The following is a 21,134-nucleotide window of genomic DNA, read 5'->3' as shown; positions in this document are numbered from 1 at the left end:
TTTATAATGGAGATCTTGGAGAGGTTATGAACAGATGTTTTTCGGTGCCGGGTAACTGCGCACCATGTACCCAATCTCAGCTCTTTATTTCTGCGCTGGCAAAAAAAATGACACATTTATTTCCTCACCCCTCCCTTCTTCCCCTGCTATTCCTCAGAGAGACTAACTGCGTCAGAGAGGCCCTCAAAAAAAGACAAGGAGGAAGTACACATCTGGGGAGTAAGGAAGACAGAACGAGTGAAAAGAGGAATTAAGGGAAGCAAGGAGGGTGCCGTGCCAAAAATAGTGCCCCCCCTTCCCCCCCCCCCCCACACACACACACACATACATACACACCCACACACCCAGCCAAAACCCCCCCTGCCACACCTCCCCTCATTGCCATCTTAGTCAGCGGACCCTTAACGGGTGAGTCACCCGCACGGTGAGACGACCGCCCGATCCTTCGAGCCCACTTCCTCTCGGCGTTCTGGATGCGATCCGGGCTTCTGAACAACGTGTTCCGTCCCTTAGCCCCATACTAGTATTCGGGGCCAAAGGGGCTGTGGGTCCTGGCTAGACTAGGTGCTGCCCGTACACAGCTCAACCCCAGTTTCCGCCTGGAGTTACAGAGTGGAAACTTTGAATTGAGAGGCGTTTCAGACTGAAGTATTTCTGTCTGACCAACGGGCAAGGAATGGGAAGTAGATCACCCGATTCTTTTCAGTAAATTCATGACAAGCCTTTGTGCCAGTACAATTCCCTGTGAAGAGGATGTCCAGACACGACACATAGTAGGTTGAAATACCGGGGCTGGAGAGACAGAAAGAACTGCCCGGGGCAGAAGAGAAAAATAAAGAGGGGGGGGGGGTGTTTAAAATGACAAAGATAAGGTGAAAGGTCCCAGCTACCAAAGAAGAGAGAAGTGATTAACAGCTCTATGCCATAAGGTCACTCAAAGGCTAATGTCAACTTTATACACAGTGTTGTTGCGGTTAAAGGCGTAGGAGATTTGAGAGGCTCACAGAAATTCCATTGTGCTAGATGAATTGATAAAGACAATCATGTCAGAGAAGCTCCACTCCCTCTTAGACAAGATTTAATTTAAGGGATCGCTAATAAGAACTGACATTTGCTTTCCCATGTGGTGTGATATATGATGTCATTTCCTTTTTGGCACCCAATGAAACTCAACAGGTGTTACTAGATAACTAGGGAGAGAGAAAACCTCTTATCTCAAGGACAAGGATCAAATATGTATCTGAGACAAGCCTTTATTGCAACCCACAGGTATGTATTAACTGACAAATATGGTCATGGTTGACTTCCCCTTGGAAAACACAACACACAGGTTGATTGACAGGTCCGGACCGGAAGGGAGAGACAGGAAGTGATGCAAGCAACGTACACACAGGTGTGCTAGGGAACAGGTAGGTGGAATCGGGCCAGCGGGGCTAGGCCGTATCAACAGGAAGTGGACTAATTCGGAGAGCAGATGAGGGGGGTGGAGGAGGAAGAGGCCGAGCGAGGGAGGACTACGTGTTGAGAGGCATGTGGAGAGCCAGAGACATTTTTCACACCGGGCAGTGACTTTGAGCTTTCTATTTTCTCCGCTGACACACAGACAGAGGAGTGTCAAACACGCTATTTATACACCCCCTCGAACGTTTACCCAAGCAAAAAATAACTCACAATCACTGATCACCCGCTCACAAGCTGTAGCTGACAGTGTTTTGTCGCTGCACATTTTTTTCACACATATTCAAATGCAAATTATGAAAAAAGGAAACGGAAAGGATCCGAATATTATGACATTTGCACAGCTGGCTCTGATGTCACTCTGGATGAAAAAAAAAGGCGCATGGTAAACAGAATTAAGTGTTATGTGCGCAAGCGAGAGTGATTGCCCTGATTTAGCTGCATCTCATTATGTGCAATCATGTATTGTGTTCTGCCTTGCTTTCAGTTAGCGCCTGCCAAATAATCCTTTTGACATTTTCCCCGTAGATTTTTCTAACAGAGCGTCAGTGTTTTCACTGGCTTCCGTCACAGGCTTTTGATGATGCACGCTGACATTACAACGCACTGATTGAACTCACAGATCCTGTGTTTGAACAGAACTTCTCATTATCGTTAGCCAGGTTTATATTACTTTGAAGCTGATTTACAGTTTAACAGTTCAATAATTTTTTTATTGGGAAGAGTTTGATGTATGCAACCTGATACTCGACCTACTCGATGACACTTGTAGCACAAATGAAGATGAATGTTTATAGGACCATTATGACTTTATTTCATTACTTTTATTTCAGTAAAAAGTCCAATCTTGTCCCTCTCTATCTGTCACATGCAAGAGAGACTGCTCCACCTAGTGGTTAACAAAGTTACTGCCATTCAAAATCTGTGAGTTGAAACGCCCAACATTCTAATGAGTGCATAGCACAAGCACTGTATTACTCCCTTGACTTGATGTAAAATGTCTTTATTTTACTTTGCTTTTGTTTTATAAATATCATACATATCTATAAAAAAATCATGGTTTTGAAAAAAAAAAAAACACGACCTTCACATCATTGTTAGAGCCTTGTGTCCATTTGCCAATGTTTTGTGTCATGACCACCAGAAGCTGACAGAAAAGCTCAGCTCCAACGAGCGTACATAGTGCCAGTGCTTGACTGGGATGAACAGGACCTCACCGGGCTGAAGGACACACTCCTCATAGGAGGCTTTCAGGAAATCAGGAAAACGGGACATGTCTGGATTCTCCACGTCCACCTGCAACACACAGTCATGGTTCACTAGATATCCACCATCAGTGTTGCTTAGATGTGATCTCTCTATTAAGGCTGTCAAGCGATTAAAAATATATGTATATCTAATTAATTACATGGTCTGTGATTACTTAATCTAAACGAATCACATGTATCCATTTTTGCTATGAACGTATTATTTTGCTATGAACTTATTTTTTCAAAATCTGGCAGATTAGTGAATCAATGAAACGTCAAACCAACATTATAGACTTTTAAGCAATCGGTTTTAGATACTTTTGGCGACTCTAGAGCGCCACCTAGTCGTGATATATTTATATTTCACTTTGCCTTTGTAGATAGCCTACTTCTCATGGCTTGTTCCCCTTGTACACAATGGAAATGCTTTTGTGGAGGCGAAGGAAGGACTAACGACTGGTAAAAACCTCCTAACGACTGGTAAAAATCTCCAAAGAGGTATTTCTACTGATAAGGTTAAGTTTCATGATTGACTGAAGTTTCCACTCACTGTTGACGTGTGCAGTACCCTGAGGTAATGCCGTCGATTTAGCAAGGGAGTTCATCAGTTAGTTGGTCATATGCAGCCTAAACAATACATTTGCAAAGTTAACTTTGATAAGGCTGGCGGCTAGTGTGATTTATTATCATCAAGGGGTTTGATAACTCGTAGCTCCGAGCTGCTTTGCATTGAGGGGATATTTCAGACTTGATTAACTCCTATGGTACGGAAAATCCGTATGAAATCACAGAGAACATGCTCTTGTCAACTGTTCCATCTGGGCGTTTTTCTAAACGTAGGCTAAATGTTCCATTCACTGGGTCAAGCAGCTCTTTCTCATCTGCCTCCTTCTGTCACTGTAGCTAGAACTAGGTCAAAGGTCACTACGAAGCATGATAAAATGAATTAATTGAAATGAACGTGTTATTTTGACAGCCCTATTCAACATATTTGTTTTATCTTACATATTATCATCTTATACTGTAAAAGTCCATGTCCAGGAAAAAGGAAAGAAATGAATGCACTTGAACGAAATGCAGGTACGGGTGGCAGCTGCAGTTGGACACAAGCTAACTGACCTGACTGGTGTTATGGAGGAGCTGGGACTGATGGGGATAGAGTTTCACTGTCTCCTGAGGAGAGTACAGACGGATGTACTTCCTGCCCACCACCTGGGAAAGAGGATAAGACTATGAGACCTACAAAAAACTACTAGAACACCTGCCCACACAAAACTTAAATACACACACATCTTCCAAAGAACTAGGAGAGACAGACACCTGGGCCAAGAAGTTCTGCTGGGGGTCCTGGTGGAGTGGGGAGACAGTTCCTCTGGGTCCGAACCAAGCATTTATGTTGATGTCATCTTCCTCTCCCTCGCCAAGACAACAGTAGTCAGGGATACGAATGTCTTCTTTCAGCTCAGGTATCTGAAATCCAACACAGTTATATCATATGGCAATCAGATATCTGTTTTGCAAGATGAGGACATAGGTCAATATGTTCTCTGTGATTTGTACTACTTCCCCAGATTACCACAGGACTGAAAGTCCTTGAGATAGTGACACATTTTATAAACATAGAGAAATATTCTTAATACATTACACTGACATTAGATAAATCAGTGTTGCTTACCTCATACTTTCCTGCACTATTTATTTTGTAATACACAATTACAACGAACTTAATCTGACAAGGTAATCTATCTTTATATTCAAAGCCACTTATTGGTTCGCAATAAAGGAAATGTAATCAGGAAAGTCCTAACCTGATCAAAGAGCTGATGCTGTGCAAGGTAACCTTTACCAGTACTCCCCTGTGAACAAAAGCAAAAACAAACTAGTCATTTGGTATTCATAAAACGTATACTTCCTGAAAGCAAGTTGGACTCTTCTTAACTGAGGAGACCTACCTCTCCAACAATATAGCGGTCTATGAATTCACTGACAGTTATCAGAGTCTGTGACCAGGCCTCATCGGTGTATCTGGAGCCTACTTCCACTGGTACAGTTCGACACCCCGCTACAGTTCGTAGATAGTCTATACTTCATGAACAGATGCATAAAAGCATAGTATTAAAAGTGACTCTGGACAAACCTGACTAAACAAACTGGAAAACATCTATATGTGTGAGTGTGAGTCCGGAATCGACATCTACACATACCTACAGTACACATGATACAATAGTGGCATACAACTGCACAGCATACATGCAGGCTAAACATTTAACAGGTAGGTGTAGTCAAGTGGGCTGAAAGGCAAGGGTTAGGACAATTCCAAGGGCCCTGGCTGTGGTCCATACCTCCATGGGTGCTCCTTAAAGGCAGGCCAGTGATCAATAATACCCTCCAGTATTACAGGCCTCTGGGTGTCAAGGAATTCTGTCCTAAAATGCTCCAGGGATGGACAGTGAATCCTGGGCACTGCTTTGGATGGATTGATCACAGGCGTAGAGTCACATTCTTTCCTGATTTTCTGAATGGGGAAGAGAGTAAATGAATAAGTGTTTTAACTCAATGTATTATATTCTTCAAAACAGTGGTATAAAAGCTAAAAAATCTTAAACAGGATCAGAATGAGACTGGAAAATGTGTTTACTCAGGTCTTGGTTATCAGTATGAAAGTGTCAGTATGCCACTAAGGGCATCAGCGATAAAGATTAACAAATAATTTCTCACATACACATTCCCAACAACACAATCTACAGAACACTGCGTGCATTCTATGACCCATACAAGTAACAGTGCATAAACCTTTTTATCTGGCTCTTCGCTTTGCTCTGCACGTTGCTTCGCTTTGCTCTGCCAGGCTTTTGCTTTGTTCTGCAGCACCCTCACAAGCTTTTGGAGGACATCATCCAGGATGGAGGCTCCCATGAGCAGTCCCATGTCACACGTTTTAACTGCCTCATGGATCTTGGACTGACTGAGTTCTCCACAACACAGAGCAGTCACTTTGAAGAGGCAGCCATAGGAGTAGACCCGCCTCCATTCCTTGTCCACATCACGCCAGGTGCCAGTGTTCAGCTTCTCCCAAGAGAAGTCAAGGACAATCTGAGCCTTGTCAATCCAAGACTGTGTTGCCTTTCTGTCGTACAACTGGTGCCTGGCTTGCTTCAAAATGTCCACAACACTTAAATCAATTTTCTCACTAAAGTTGAGATTAAACTCTGTCTCGCTGACAGGTAAAACAGCCTGTATGTCTGGCCACAGCTGAGCCATAGGTTTTCATACACTATCAAAAGGAAAGGTGGAACGGAGGCAATATTATGACATTAACATTACATAGTGAAGATACTAGTCAACTACGAATGTCCATAATGGCTAAGTGACTTTTCAAAAGCAACTACAGAGAAGAATTGCAAATGTATACTCACAAGGATCTGTTGCAAAAACTACAACTATCTAACGTTAACAGTAAAGCAGCACTCAGGCAGTAGGTTAAGCTAACATCAGGCACATAGGTCGTAAGTTGTAAAATATGGCTAGGAAGGCGCGTGGGTCATCGAGTTGGGACCATAGACTGTAAAAGTTGGGACAAGATCAATCCAAAACGTCAGTGTGTCCGACAACAAATATGACATTTTCTGGGACTGCAGGGTCCGGCTGAATTCAGACCAAAGGCCATAGAGTGCTATGGTCTTTGATTCAGACTGTAACCTTTCACTGTACTAGCCAGAGACGGTTTATAAAGTAACTAGACAATATTTGACATAGCTCTAAACTTCGTAGTCTGCGCCTAGGTGCAAAACGTGTGCCGTCACTTCCGTCGCAAGTAGTTCTGTTACCGTGACAACAAACATTGTACGGAAGCCTAGTAGGATTTAACACGGAATTTGAGCGCTACCGAATAGTAGCTATCCACAGCTAGGCTACTAAGCAGAGGGCAAGGGTGGGCTTGCGTGGAGGTAACATTAGCTAGCAAGCAACAAAAACAAACTCTACTGCTCTCTGAAAACTGTCGAATCCACCTCTAGCTTTATAACAGGTAATCGTCTCTGGACGACCCAGAATGAGTCTGGACAAAGGAGAGCTATGCGATTCGTTACTCAACTGGGTAAGCTTTTATATTTTTTCATTGTTGTTTGACGTTAACTAATAAACCGAGCCAAAGCTCACAACATCCAGCAGGTGCCTTCTTGTCTAATAGTGCGTACGAGACTAGCTGTTAGCACCTTGCATTCAGTTGTTCGTAGTTTGCTAACGTTAACAAACAGTTACCAAGCCATTCAATATTAAACAAGTGTCTAGTGATGGCTTTGCACGGTGTTCGTGCTGGGTGGTCATTGATATTAGATACAGCAATGTTAAATAGCTAGCTAAATAATGTTAGCTGTAGCCAACTTTCGACTGACCAACTTGGCTAGCCACAGAGGGGGACTTCGTCACCGGTTGTGTTATCTCAGTGCCTGCGTGGACCTGTTTTAAGTTTCTTACTAAACATCTTATGTAACAGATCAAAGGCCTTAAAATCTATTTTTTGCATTCCGGGGTTTATATTTAGATAAGTCGTGGACGGTTAGAAGTCAAGTATCTGTTGAATTACTCTTGTAAGATAACATTTCCCCTTAGAAACTTTAACGTTAACAGATTCTACAGCACCCTTGTCAGAAGTGTGTAACATTAACGTAGGTGCTTAGTATCGGTGGCCAACAGGTAGCATGCTCTCTGATCTCTGCGTTGTTTGTCCAAGATAACAGGCCAACGAATCGATGCATGAGAATCAACTCGCTCACTATTTTAGGAGCCAAAGTCAAAGTTAGCTTTTCGAGGAAGTGTCCCGCTGACAAGTGTACTTTCCCCAAACATAATTCAATGCTTGCACAAGAAACAATACACTGTGTAACATGGGTGTTGGGTACGAGGCAAAACCTTATTCAGTCACGGTTGTGCTGTCTGGTAACTTGTCACTTTCCGTTGCAGTTGCAGACATATCAGGTGCCCTCCTGCACCAGCAAACATGACCTCACTAGTGGAGTGGCCATTGCCCACGTCCTACACAAGATGTAAGTGTAAACCTGTTTACAGGTGTCGTGTCATTTTGACACATGTTAATGAGCCTGCCAGATTCTCTTCCTCCTTCCTGGTGGTATTCGGGAAGCTTTGTAGCCACAAACTCACGTTTGTTTCATTGACATTAAACATTACACATGCCATATAAAGAGTGTCCACATCCCTAGGTTAGATTCTGGTTGCATTGGCGTGATCTGCTGAAGTATAGAGTAAGCTTAATATATTCTGGTTCACTTTATGTGTGACTGTGAGATTGTGAAGCCAGGTTTGTGCACTGTTCGTGTGTGGGTGTGAGTTTCAGCAAGGGGTCATGAAATAGACGTGTTCAGAGTGGTGGTGTGCTTCTATTAATGTGGCTGATTTACGCACACACACACACACACACACACACACACACACACACACACACAGCTGTTCACAAACCCTGTCACTGTGGTTTTGTATCAGTGCATTTTGCATTTTTGTTATCTCAAATCGTGAGTGCCTCTGGGCCTCTGAGTTCTGTTGCACAAAAAGAAAATATGAAACATGATGACCCCTGATTGCTTTGAAACTATGAAAAGTTCTGGTCATGGAACTTTTTCTTTTAATTTGTACAATTTTTAGAGACCCGTCTTGGTTCAACGAGACATGGCTGGGCAGGATCAAAGAGGAGAGTGGGGAAAACTGGCGCCTGAAGGTGTGGTAATATTTTCTGTAATCTTCTCAGTTTGAACATGTCCTTATATCTAAAATAAAACATTATTTTTTTTCTAGAAAGAAACCCACCTGAGCATTTCATTATGGTTTCTGTGTGTTCCACAGGTCAGCAACCTGAAGAAGATTCTACAGAGTATGTTGGAGTATTACCATGATGTAAGCAGGGTTTAGATTTATGTATTTTTTATGTTGATGATCGTTGATTCAAAGATCTTTGATTGCTCCGCTTTAGCCCTCTCTGGTTGATTATTTATTGATATTACTCAGATTCAAAGTAAAAAGAAGGTCCGTACCCTTCTCTGTTTTCTCTGATTTATTGGGGATCAAACTCCAAGAAATCAAAGCAAACTGAGAGCCTTCTTTTTTACTCTGGATTTTTTACTTTTGGCTTCTGCACCTTTATTTGGATGTGCGCACATTTTCAGACTGAAATACAATCTTACTCAGATTCCCATGTGTGAGTGTCCATCTTTCTCTCCATCCACTCCTTCAGGTTCTTGGCCAACAAGTCACCGATGAGCACCTGCCCGACGTCAACCTGATCGGAGAGATGGGAGACGGGACTGAGATGGGGCGACTGGTGCAGCTTGTGCTGGGCTGTGCTGTGAGCTGCGAGAAGAAGCAAGGTGAGCAGGGAGAAACGTTTACTTTGAGATCACATGCACCGTCACATGACCGTCTCATGATATTGTGCTTGAGAATGGACATGGATTAATAGAAAAGAATGAGTATCACATGAGATGGTGCTTAATGAATTGGAAAGACTTGGACGGGAAGGCGGTAGTATCAATTTGAACCACTTCTGAAAAAAGGTCCATTGACATAAAACATGAACATTGATATACCAGTATAGAATGCTACTTAGGCCTGTTTGATTAATTGAATTTAAATCGTAATCACGATTATGTATTTAGGACGATGTTAAAAAACATGAAATTGTAAAATCAATTTTTTCACTTTAACTAGGGTAATTATGGTACTTATGTTTGCAAGTGTGGATTTTTGGATTTTTGTGGATGATCCAAAATACATATTTTTTTGTATACAAGAACTCGCAAAAGTTCAATGACTTTCCTTGATATAATTTTTTTTGTTTAATAAGAGCAAGGTTTGCACTTAGATCCCAATGGGGAAATGATTAGCAAAATCTTAAATAAAAAACAGCATATTTGAAATAATTTATTTGCCTTTTGTCATTTCACAAAATGACCGTAATCGAAAATCGGGATTTTATTTCTGGGCAAAATGTAACAGCCCTAATGCTACTTACTCATGGTTCTTTTAGATGTTGTTCCATATTAAAAGGTTTTGTATGTTTTTATATTATTCTTCTCTCACACACTACTTCACTCCTCACTCTCCATAGAACACATTCAGCAAATTATGACTCTAGAGGAGTCCGTCCAACATGTTGTCATGACGGCCATTCAGGAGGTAAGATCTTAGACTTTATATGTTTTAACGTTTTAACCCAAACTGTTCCTTTGCCAAAGCATTTATTTTTCAGAAAAGCAACCAGCCATGGTAACGCTTCATGGCTGACTGTCGAATTAGGAGAGTATTATTTTCTTTCTAACTTGTCCTTTAGACTTCAGAGGAATTGGATTAGCGACTTGATCAGTAAAGCCACCAGTCATAATAAAAGGAGCTCACTTAAATGACTGCAGGCTGCTAGAATAAGTCACTCATTGTACTCTTAGCAGCTATAAAAAGACTGGGATGCAGCATGTGATCTGTTTGGTGGGATCTGTCTGTTAAATTTGAGTTAATTTCTTCCTGGTCTTGGGATGTGTGTGTACTTTACTCAGCTCCTCACCAAAGAGCCGGTGGAACCGGGAAGTCCGGAGACCTTTGGCGACTTTGACTACCAGGTAAAGACCACCTCACCTCCTCCTGTCTTGTTGTGCTTCTTTGCCTTTCATTTTCCCTATTCACCCCCCCCCCCCCCACACACACACACACACACATGCTAAATGGATTTTTCTTCGTTCATGCCGTTGTTTCCCCTTCTCCCATTCCCATTCCCTTTCATCTCCGTTCTGTCCTCCATGTGTGTATCTCACTCTTGCTGTCCCTTCTTTCACCACATTTCAAACTTTTTGTTCTTTTTCCTCCTCAGTCTAGGAAGTATTATTTCCTCAGCGAGGAGGTGGACGAGCAGGAAAACGTCTCCCGGCGCTGTCGAGACCTCGAGCGCCAGGTGAGTGGCAAGAGTCCGGGTTGGGGATTGGGGATTGGGGTGGGGGGGTCCTTAGCTGAAAGCTGCAGGGCTTGTGTGGACTTGAGTGTTGTTGGTTGTGGTATTAATGTGGCATGGGAACCGGAGCATGCTCAGTGTGTGTGTGTGTATGTGTGTGTGCACCACCCGTGGCTGTGGGCCGGAGCCCTACTGCTGCTTGGCTGCGGCTGCACTGTAACTGGTCTGACTGGATGCTGCTTTTGTGCAGAGACCCACCCAAGCCGGCACCTCACTAAACTGGAATAGCAGTCTGGATGATGTTGTAATGTTTGTGTGTCCTGTCCTCTGTCCACTTGTACTACTGGTGTGATCCTAAAGAAGGCTGTTTGTCCCCCCCACATGAAGCTCAGCGTAGGGTTTTGGTGCATTCACAATGGGAGTTGGGAATTGTTCAGGTAAGTATGTGACTGTGGCCTTACAAAAGCCATTAAAACTGCCTGTTGCTCAGCCTGACTGCCTGTACTCATACTGCACATCACTAAGCCATTCTCATCTGCACATCGCATCCGGCGAGATTCTAGCACGCGCTGAACTACAATTCATATGTGTAACATCGTCTAGGGGAGGTCCGTTTAACTTTCAATGAATGTGCTTGTTCGCCCAGAAATCCCAAAGCATCCTAATCCATTCCTTCTAGTCCCTGATGGCCGACCACTTGGTCGGACGCTTGTACGTTCACATTGGTCAGCTCAGCCATAGCTGCAGGGTCTTAGAGAATGGGACTGGAACACCTTGCCTGAATGCATGACTACCGTGTCCCCTTGTGACGAAAGATTCTGTGTAATCGCGCCAACCCCGGAGTGGCTGGCTCCTTGTTGTGTTGCTGTTTAATGCGCGTGCCTAACTTCATTTGTGTTATTCATCTGAGTTTGTCATCCTTCTCAACCTTCTCAAAGCATCCCAACCTTCTCAGAGCATGTCAAGCAAAGCATCAAGGCTCAAGGCTCGTATGATGGAATATGTGACTTGTCTTAATCTGATACTTTATAGCCACTTCCTGTCTTCATTTTAACAATTAATATTATTCTCTGTCTCTGTCTGTCTGTCTCTGTTTGTCTCTGTCTCTCTTTCTTTCTTTCTTTCTTTCTTTCTTTCTTTCTTTCTTTCTTTCTCTCTGCCTCTCTCTCTCTCTCTCTCTCTCTCTCTCTCTCTCTCTCTCTCTCTCTCTCTCTGCCTCTCTCTCTCTCTCTGCCGTCGCAGCTGGCCATAGTCCAGGAGGAGCGGTCAGCCCTGCAGGCCGAGACCCAGTCCCTGAGGGAGCGCCTGCGCCGCAGCGACCCCCAGGACTCCTCCAACACCATCACCAACAAGAAGCTGCTTCTGCTCCAGAGCCAGATGGAGCAGCTGCAGGAGGAGAACTACAGGTCAGGGGGCTGCTCTCAGCTGTGCTTCTCCGTTAGTGTGTGTGCTCAGCCCTCCTAACCACAGAGCCCTGGACCGTCATTTCCCAGCTATTAGCGTCGGCATGAGACACTGTCCTGCCTGCGGCTTATACACAGTGTGGCTAATACACAGGAGATCAGTGTAGTCGAAGTGTCAAGAAAGTGCATGCAATGTAAATCCAGAAGCGCTCTCTCTGTTGTGATTGAAGTGCTCTACTGTGGCCTTGGCCTCACATCATCTGCTGCTCCTCTTTGAGATATGCTTGTACTTCCCACCTCTTTGAGCTGGCACAGTGGACTGGTGATGGCCTTCAGCTGAGGTTGAACTGGTCAGATGGAGGATGGATGGCATTTTAATTGTGAAACGTGACCTCCCTCTCTTGACAGGCTCGACAACAGCCGGGACGACATGCGTGTGCGGGCGGAGATTCTGGAACGGGAGGTCTTCGAGCTGCAGCACCGCAACGAGGACCTCACCAGCCTCGCCCAGGAAGCCCAGACGCTGAAAGACGAGATGGACATCCTCAGGTGAGACCCTCAACACAGCCATGTTTCTCTGCCCCCCCCCCCCCACTTTACCCGCTCCCGCTGTCCTTTGTGTGGATTTCTATTCGACACGACGTCTCTTCCTTGCGCTTGTCTGTTCCATCTGTGCCCTGGATTATGTAAATCTCAAATTAATTTCATGACCTCTTAAAGTGTAATCTCTGCAGAAAAGCTGAACATGTGCAGAATGTTGTAATTACTGCCCTGATGTTGCCTCCAACCTGTAGTCATCTGCTGGAGAGATGATGACTCAGTTGTATTTAAGTGGGAAATAGATGGGTTTCTATCTGACTTTTTAATGCCCATTTTTACCATTTGAAGAAAATGCCAAAGGAGGATGTATTAACTCTCAATTTGCATTAGATATAATACAACCCAGGTTAATGGAAAGGAGTTTATTTGCATAAATACACTTTTGGAGCAATTTTATAATGTGTTTTTGTAAACGTTTCCGGATGACCTGACTTTTTGGTCCCACAGCTATTCACAACTGATTTGGAGATTTATTCCATTTTTCATTAGCAAATCACAGTAGATGGAAACACTCGCAGATCCACTAGTTACTTAGCCGAATTTTCATGAATGTGCTTGAAATACTGTGAACGAGTTTGAATAAAAACCCAGTTAGTAATGTTCTTCGTCCCCAGTTAGTGTTGGTATTTTTCCCCAGTTAGTGATGGTCTTTATCCTAGTTAGTGATGGTCTTTATTCCCAGTTAGTGATGGTCTTTATCCTAGTTAGTGATGGTCTTTATTCCCAGTTAGTGATGGTCTTTATCCTAGTTAGTGATGGTCTTTATTCCCAGTTAGTGATGGTCTTCATTCCCAGTTAGTGATGGTCTTTGTCCTAGTTAGTGATGGTCTTTATTCCCAGTTAGTGATGGTTTTTATCCTAGTTAGTGATGGTCTTTCTTTATCCCTGGTTAGTGATGGTCTTTATCCCCAGTTGGTGATGGTCTTTATCTCTGGTTGGTAATGGTCTTTATCCTAGTTAGTGATGGTCTTTATCTCTGGCTGGTAATGGTCTTTATCCTAGTTAGTGATGGTCTTTATCCCCAGTTGGTGATGGTCTTTATCTCTGGTTGGTAATGGTCTTTATCACTACTGACCTCCAGGCACTCATCGGACCGCGTGAGCCGTCTGGAGGCGCTGGTGGACACGTACAAGCGCAAGCTGGAGGACCTGGGTGACCTGCGGCGACAGGTGCGTCTGCTGGAGGAGCGCAACACCGTCTACATGCAGCGCACCTGCGAGCTGGAGGAAGAGCTGCGCCGAGCCAACGCCATCCGCAGCCAGCTGGACACCTACAAGAGACAGGTGGGCAGGCGCACACCTGAACCCATAATATCTACAGGGATGGGTTGAGGGCTGTGACAGTAACAGATTTAGCGATCAGCCACGTATATACAGAAATGTTGTGATTTGGTTTGAAATGGGACCATTAAGGAACATGCTCTTTGGGCAGGTCCACGAGCTCCACACCAAGCACTCAGCAGAGGCTGTGAAGGCAGAGAAATGGCAGTTTGAGTACAATAACCTCCACGACAAGTACGACTCCCTATCCAAGGAGAAAGAGGTAAGTGACGTTTTACATTGGCCACCACTGATCAACATCATTCAGAGGTGTTGAGAAAACCCACTCATGTGTTTGATTAATGGAAATGCCTCTCTTTTATTCTGCGACTAGTCCTGAAAAAGTAAAAAAAGATAATACAGTAATTTCCCGCATATAAGCCGCATTGTGTATAAACCACAGTACAGTGTTTTATGCAAGTTAAAAGAAACGAAACCATATCCACAACATATTAACTGCCCCCCTGTATTAACCTCATAGCTGAAGAAATGTTGCAAAATCAATGTATAAGCCGCGGCTTATAGTCGGGAAATTACGGGTAAATGGTAAATAAATAGTCTGTCCCTCTCATCGGGGGTCAACCACTGGATATATGCTTCGAGCTGTATTATCTACTGTACATCCACTATATCAGAATTGTTGCTGATAAGCTACAAATAGTCATGAAATTGCTCTTCCCTTTGGCCTCACGCTAGCGGCTGATCTCGGAGAGGGACACCCTACGGGAGACCAATGACGAGCTCAGGTGTGCACAGGTGCAGCAGAAGTGCCTTAGCCAAGCAGGTAAGAGCGTCACGCTAGACAATTAGCAGCGAGAGTAGGGCTGTGTCCGAGTAGGCTGTTTTAACTAACCATGTCATTGGATATAGTCTACAACTGGACTAAGTTATTTATCCATGTGTTTTATTTTTGGCTAGATTCACATTCCTCACGTGTACGTCTAAATGTGTTTCACCGCACCCATGTTGTGGGACAGATGTACTGACTGTCCCGTGTCCGTCTGTATCTTCTCTCCTCCCTGCAGACAGCAGCCCCGTGGCAAACTTGGCGGCCGAGATCATGCCCACCGAATTTAAGTGAGTGCGCAGCATGCCTCGCTGGCTATGGGCCGGGGTTTTTTTCTTAAGCCTCCAGCAGGCGTGAAAATCTCTTCATAAATGCAAACCATCCTCCCAGCCATCTGCAGAGGCTATCGGAGCTCACTGGTTGATGGCTATGAGGGGGGCAGTGGTGTATTTTTACCATCACCCTGACCAGCTGTGATGGGAGGAGTGTCTCAGAAAGACAGTTGGTCAGATGGGAGTGGGAAGTTCTTAGTGATGTGTTAAATGGTTGGTATGAAGATAGTGGATTTTGTCCAACAACTTGCTCGGTTGTGCGATTTATATATACAGTATGTTTTATTTTTCTTTCGGTCGTAACTTAACTTTTTCTTCTGTTCTGTTCTCTTCTGGATTTTTTTTTGTCCCCTCAGGCTAACCCTTTTTTCTTTTGGTTGCAGGGAGACGGTGGTGCGTCTGCAGAATGAGAATAAGATGCTGTGTGTCCAGGAGGAGAGCTTCAGACAGAGGCTCACGGAGGTGCAGGGGCAGCTAGAGGAGTCACAGCGCTCCAACAACACGCTGGAGACCCAGAACAGGTGTGTGTCTGGCTGTGTGTGTTTCTCGTTTGTTTTGTTTCTATCTCCCTATCACAGCTCAAAGCACAACTAATAATTATTTTTATTACAATTGGTTAATCTGACGATTTGTTGTTTGGCCTGAAAAAGTACAGAAAATGTTGGTAAATATCAGGAAGTGTCTCCCAAATCCCTAGATGGCATTCTACAATGCAAAAGATATGCAGTGTAGTGTCATAGACCAGTAAACCAATGTAAACAAGTGTAAGAATCTTATATTTTCTAAATACTCAACCGCTTAATTGGTTACAAAAAATAGTAGGCTATTAATTCAATAGGTTATCGAATTAATCGCAAAGGCTAGCCAAATGTTACTTCGTTTGCATTCGTGTCTGTGTGTGGGTGAATGTGTTATACACCTGACATCCAACAGTGCCCAGAATCCTAGAAATGCATCTGGTGTGTGTGTGTGACTGAATAGCTGTGAGTCTGGAGCTGTAGTGGTGAGAAATGGTGGGCTTACTAGAGTGCGTGAGTCGTACATCACATAGCATACAAGTGTGACGTGAGGGCCATACAAAAATAGACGGGCCCAGATTGTGTTCGGCATCATCACTGCTGTGTGTGTGTGTGTGTGGAGGGGGGGTTGCGGGGGAGAAAGAGTGGGAAGAGAGCCTCTGTTGACACGTGTTTGATGAACATCTTTGTGTGGGAGGCAAGTGGAGTCCAGTAAGCAGCAGCAGCAGCAGACGGAAGCTCAATTCTCCGTTTCTCTCCATTTCCCCTGGCGTCCCAGCTGAAGGGTGGCTTACCCTACTTACTCAAAATAGTCAAACGACAACTTGTGCGCCAAAAAAACCCTCTATGTATGTATGTATGTATGTATGTACATTCACTCTCATGAATCCATATTTCAGTCACACCTTAAAGCCACAAATGTAAGAGCTCCTCTCCTTGTTAGTCTTGAGGACGGCATATAACTAACCTGCTGCTTGCTGCAGTGTGCTGACCCGCCAGTGAACTGTGGCGTGACTGAGTCGGGTCCGGCTTGACGAGGGGTCTCCTCAGCACCACAGCAGGGAGCCCACTGAGGAGCTCTCAGACGCGTGTCAGTGTGTCAGGAGGGAGAGGGGCTCTCCTTTTGAACCTCCTCTCAGCGCTTTGAAGCCTGTCGGATGGATTATGTCCTCACCTCACTCCTTTCTCATCTGTTGCGATATGTGTCTAATGGAACTCTTATCTTCCCGTGTGTGTGTGTGTGTGTGTGTGTGTGTGTGTGTGTGTGTGTGTGTCTGTGTCCCAGGCTAAACCAGCAGCAGATCAGTGAGCTGCGCTGTCAGGTGGAGGAGTTGCAGAAGGCACTGCATGAGCAGGGCAGCAAGACAGAAGATGTGAGCGTTGTGTACACACACACACACACACACACCTGACCTTTGCCCTCCCGAATGCTTTGTTCATTCAAGTTCAAATCTGTTTAAAATCACGATAAGACGCTTTGTTTCAACTTTGACTTCAACCACACTTGATTCAACCATCTCAGAAGATTGTTATCTTGAAAATGTTCTGTTGATCAGACAGTTTCCCCTTTGTGAATGAAGGTCTTTGTTCAATTAACATATGTGGACACTGATGTCTTTTCAGTCGTTTGGAAACCAATTAACTCCAAATTAACAAATTCGAGAAGTCTCTGAATCTCACCATTTGCCTTTCCTGGGAATGTGTTTTTCTGATGTGATATTGTGTCTGTGTGGGAACCGTAACCTGTTTGCTGTGGAGAATCTGAATTAACTGCTTCATGTCTGCCTTTATGTCTACCTGTCTCTCCTCCTCCTCCCTCTGTCTGTCTGTCTGTCTGTCTATCCGCCTCTGTCTCCTCCCTCCGCGGCCGTGTCTCCAACTCAGGCCATCGTAAGTACGGTCCGCCCGCCCTCACACGCTCGGCTTTTTGATTTTGATTGTGTTTGTGTGTTTTTACACGTGACTGCTTGCATGGTAGACTGCCATGTCATTCCAGAAATAGACTGACTCTCACTCTCTCTGTGTGTAGTCCTCGCTACTCAAGAAGAAGCTGGAAGAGCACTTGTGAGTGGCTTTTCTTTTTCTGTTAATAGTTAACTTTCCTTGTAAGGGTTCCATGAATCAATAGAATGAATGGATTAATCAATTTGTTACTCTGTCGTGATCTCTGGGTGTGAATGTTGTGTATGTGCTTCCAGGGAGAAACTCCATGAAGCCCATTCTGATCTGCAGAAGAAGCGGGAGGTCATCGATGACCTGGAGCCTAGTGTGGACAGCAACAGTAAGCTGCCCTGACTCCTACTGCCTGGCATAGTTCTTTCCCTCTGGTCTTGTGTGTACGTGGTGTGCATACTGCATAGCATGAATCTCTCTTCCTCTGCCCCTTGCTCTCTCTCGCGCACGCTCTCTCAGTGGCAAAGAAGATCGATGAGTTGCAGGAGATCCTGAAGAAGAAGGAGGAGGACATGAAGATGATGGAGGACCGTTACAAACGCTACGTGGAGAAGGCCCGCACGGTACGAGGAGCTCCCTTACTCACACCTTACCTTCCCAGCATTGCAAACAGTATGTGTCTGCTTCACTGTGTGTGTGTGTGTGTGTGTCTGTCTGTAGGTGATAAAAACTCTGGATCCTAAGCAGAAGCCTTACACCATACCTCCTGAGGTACAGGCCTTGAAGAACCAGCTGACTGAGAAGGATCGCAAGATCCAGCACCTGGAGGTGAGTATTGTAAGCTCTCTTGTGTAAAGTTGTTTATTCTTCCTCCGCCACTTGCCTCTCCTCTCCGCTACCTTGGATGCACTGTATTCACTTGCCATGAGCAGTATGGCGTAAGTTATTTGTTGCAAAATGGAGATAACCGGACTTTTTAGGCAGTTTAGTGTTGTATTGTCATTTCAACATCACACTGAGATGATCTGAGCTGTGTTTTTTTTATTTTCTCTCTGTGTGTGTTTGCAGCATGATTATGAGAAATCCAAATCCAGACATGATCAGGAGGAGAAGCTCCTCATCACTGCATGGTACAACCTGGTGAGTGCTCATCTGCTCCCTGTCCTCATTCTGTTGCCTTTTCTCTCTCCATGACTTCACCTTATTAACTGGTCCCGATCTGCTGTAATTGCTTGATGAAGAGCTCGCCGATTAACTGACGGTGTGCTTGCTCACTCGCAGGGTATGGCCCTCAACCAGAAGGTGGCCGGGGAGCGCAGTGGACCTCCAGGCCAGGCCCAGTCCTTCCTGGCCCAGCAGAGGCAGAGCACGCAGGCCCGGAGAGGGCTCGCCAACCGCCTCCAGCCCAGATAGAGCCCACCACCCACGCCGATCCCACCTTACGAGAATCCTCACTGTGAAGAAGTGAAAGGATGAAAGGGGAGGAGGATGAAGGAGGGGAATGGGTGAGACAGTGGACTCATGAACAGACCTCTGCACTAGTCCTCCAGTGCACCGATGACCAGCCCTGACTGGCTACTCCTCTCCATTGGCCTCTCTGAGGCTCTGAAAGACTGCTGCTACTCCCTGCTGGCAACTGCTGGTAGTGACTTTTATTTAACATTTGTTTTTAACCTCGGGCTGCAATTATAAGACACTGCCATGTCCACTGAAGTTTTTGACAGTGGATTTGATGGAGAGGCAGCTGCATCTTTATGGTTAGCACAGGCAGCAGGCAAAGAAAGAATCTTTTCTTGTCTTTGGTGTGCGCAAGATGCCCTAAAATGCTGCCTCTTTTTTTGTTCTTTTATTCTTTTCTTTTTTTAATTGCCCATTAGGGAGTTTTTAATAGTGATCTCATTTTAATTATATATTTATCATAAGCTCAGTGTCTCTGAGTAGAAGACTTGTCCTGGGGTAGATGCACTCTGCTTCAGGGTCTTGGCGACAGGGTTTAGTTTGACACTAATGTAGGTCAGGTCCCATCTCTCATTTGCACACTTTCTCAATGTCCAAAACGAATCACTTTATAAGAACACTAATCCATGAAAAACCAATGAACTTTGTGGGTGTATGGGTAAAAGAGGTTGTTTCTGTTCCTTGAATTAAGTCTTATTGTTCCGTGTGTGGTTTCTTTTTTATTTGGGCTTTTTCCTTTAAGTAGTCACCTTCAGTGATTAGAATGTATTTTCTTCTTTGTTTGGTTTGTTTGTCATTACGGACTGGAATCCTTTAGCCGTAGCATCAGGATAGCAGAAATTAGCACTTTTTTAATCCACTTAGAATGGCTCGTTTCAGTGCCTCTGAAGACATTTGAGCACATTTTCCTCCCTGACATGTACCTTGGAGTCTTCAAATCTCTTTTGAAACTCTGCACTTTTGGTGAACAAATGTTTGTTGTTATATCTTTAGTTAATATAGTCTTCTAGAGTGGGCGATAGGCTATCAATATAGGCAACACGGTTGATTAATGTTACATTTCAGTACCTTCCCGAAACAGTATACTGTACATCACTGTCTGATTTACAGACTACACCATGGATGATCCCTAAAGAACAAATCAATGGAGAGTAATTTGCGCCATGCGTCATAGTTGTAACATGGAAACATAATCTCATTAAGAAAAAAGATTTTCCATTTATTTTATCTAACTGGATAATCTGCTGCTCACCAAGCAATAGACAGAAAGGGCCAAGATTTGAGATACTGGCTTTTCCAAACTTTCTTATTTAACTTGTCTTCTACTTCTATAGAGTGAGTTTTTTTTTTTAAATAGTTGTGCCCCTTTGAGAATATCCACCAAAGTCTAAAGCTTTAGAGTGATTGAACGTCCACAATTCCTTCAGTTCTTCAAGTTCTTTTTAACTACTTTATCAAATCAGTGGCACTTTAATGATTTGGCAATTGGCCTCTTGGCCTTTAAATCTTAAGAGCATTGGCCTGCTTCTTGTCAGGACAACCTTGACTGGCACCAAGACTTCTTCAGTGAATGTTAGACTGGACACCGTACTACTTTATGCATACAGCTGTTTTCATGTTTTTGTGTTTTCATTATTTTATTCTACATGTGGTGTTTAGGTCCTATACACTGGTACTCATCTCTTGTTTATGTGTCATGTTGATTTCTGTTCTGGAACATTATGTAGGTGTGGATTTAAGGTGTTTATGTATCATTTGTTTGGTTTGTGCCTGTGTATATTTTTTATTTTTGTCTTTCAGTACTACATATTCTATAAGAACAAATGAAGGAGTCTAGCACAAGTAGTTGACACTGTCGGCCTGTGTTTTTGTGTTATACACTACAAATAAAACGTGGACTCTGTGCACCAGCTAATGCCTTCCTTCAGTTACTGTGCAGTGTTGTATAAAAGTACTCCGGTCAACCTGAAACACAATATAATTCAGCAAAAGATGAATGGGTCCGCATGCTCAGGATATCCATCCAAAACATCATGCTCTAGTCTAGTGTCCATTTTATCTGTTGTAGCAATGGACTGAATAAAATCGGGTGTACGTTATTTGTATACCGGTGACCTGACCCAGCTGGCAGAAAGGAATTCTGTTGAAAAGGTTTGAACTAACTCTGC

General features: G+C 44.0%; 2 protein-coding genes across 2 annotated transcripts; one reads left to right on the top strand and one right to left on the bottom strand.

Annotated features, from left to right (window-relative positions):
* Nucleotides 1-2,303: 2,303 nt before the first annotated feature.
* On the bottom strand, nt 2,304-6,523 carry kdm8 (lysine (K)-specific demethylase 8). Its single transcript, XM_062531919.1, has 8 exons — nt 6,125-6,523; nt 5,502-5,982; nt 5,051-5,223; nt 4,661-4,793; nt 4,517-4,564; nt 4,029-4,178; nt 3,828-3,920; nt 2,304-2,754 (listed from the first exon to the last, which is right to left on the bottom strand). Exons 2-8 carry the CDS (start codon nt 5,967-5,969, stop codon nt 2,590-2,592), a joined length of 1,230 nt encoding a protein of 409 aa, XP_062387903.1. The 5' UTR covers nt 5,970-5,982; nt 6,125-6,523; the 3' UTR covers nt 2,304-2,589.
* A 51-nt stretch (nt 6,524-6,574) lies between these two features.
* LOC134076721 (protein Hook homolog 2-like) lies at nt 6,575-20,876 on the top strand. Its single transcript, XM_062531918.1, has 22 exons — nt 6,575-6,804; nt 7,671-7,753; nt 8,367-8,439; nt 8,565-8,615; nt 8,953-9,085; nt 9,826-9,893; nt 10,268-10,330; nt 10,579-10,659; nt 11,899-12,062; nt 12,468-12,608; nt 13,741-13,942; nt 14,091-14,201; nt 14,675-14,762; nt 15,004-15,055; nt 15,481-15,618; nt 16,901-16,988; nt 17,645-17,679; nt 17,814-17,896; nt 18,028-18,131; nt 18,229-18,336; nt 18,577-18,648; nt 18,790-20,876. Exons 1-22 carry the CDS (start codon nt 6,760-6,762, stop codon nt 18,919-18,921), a joined length of 2,115 nt encoding a protein of 704 aa, XP_062387902.1. The 5' UTR covers nt 6,575-6,759; the 3' UTR covers nt 18,922-20,876.
* The last annotated feature ends 258 nt before the right edge of the window (nt 20,877-21,134 follow it).

Source organism: Sardina pilchardus, chromosome 3, assembly GCF_963854185.1.
Source record: "Sardina pilchardus chromosome 3, fSarPil1.1, whole genome shotgun sequence".
NCBI classification, from domain to species: Eukaryota; Metazoa; Chordata; class Actinopteri; order Clupeiformes; family Clupeidae; genus Sardina; species Sardina pilchardus.
This window is presented reverse-complemented; position numbering and strand designations above follow the sequence as displayed.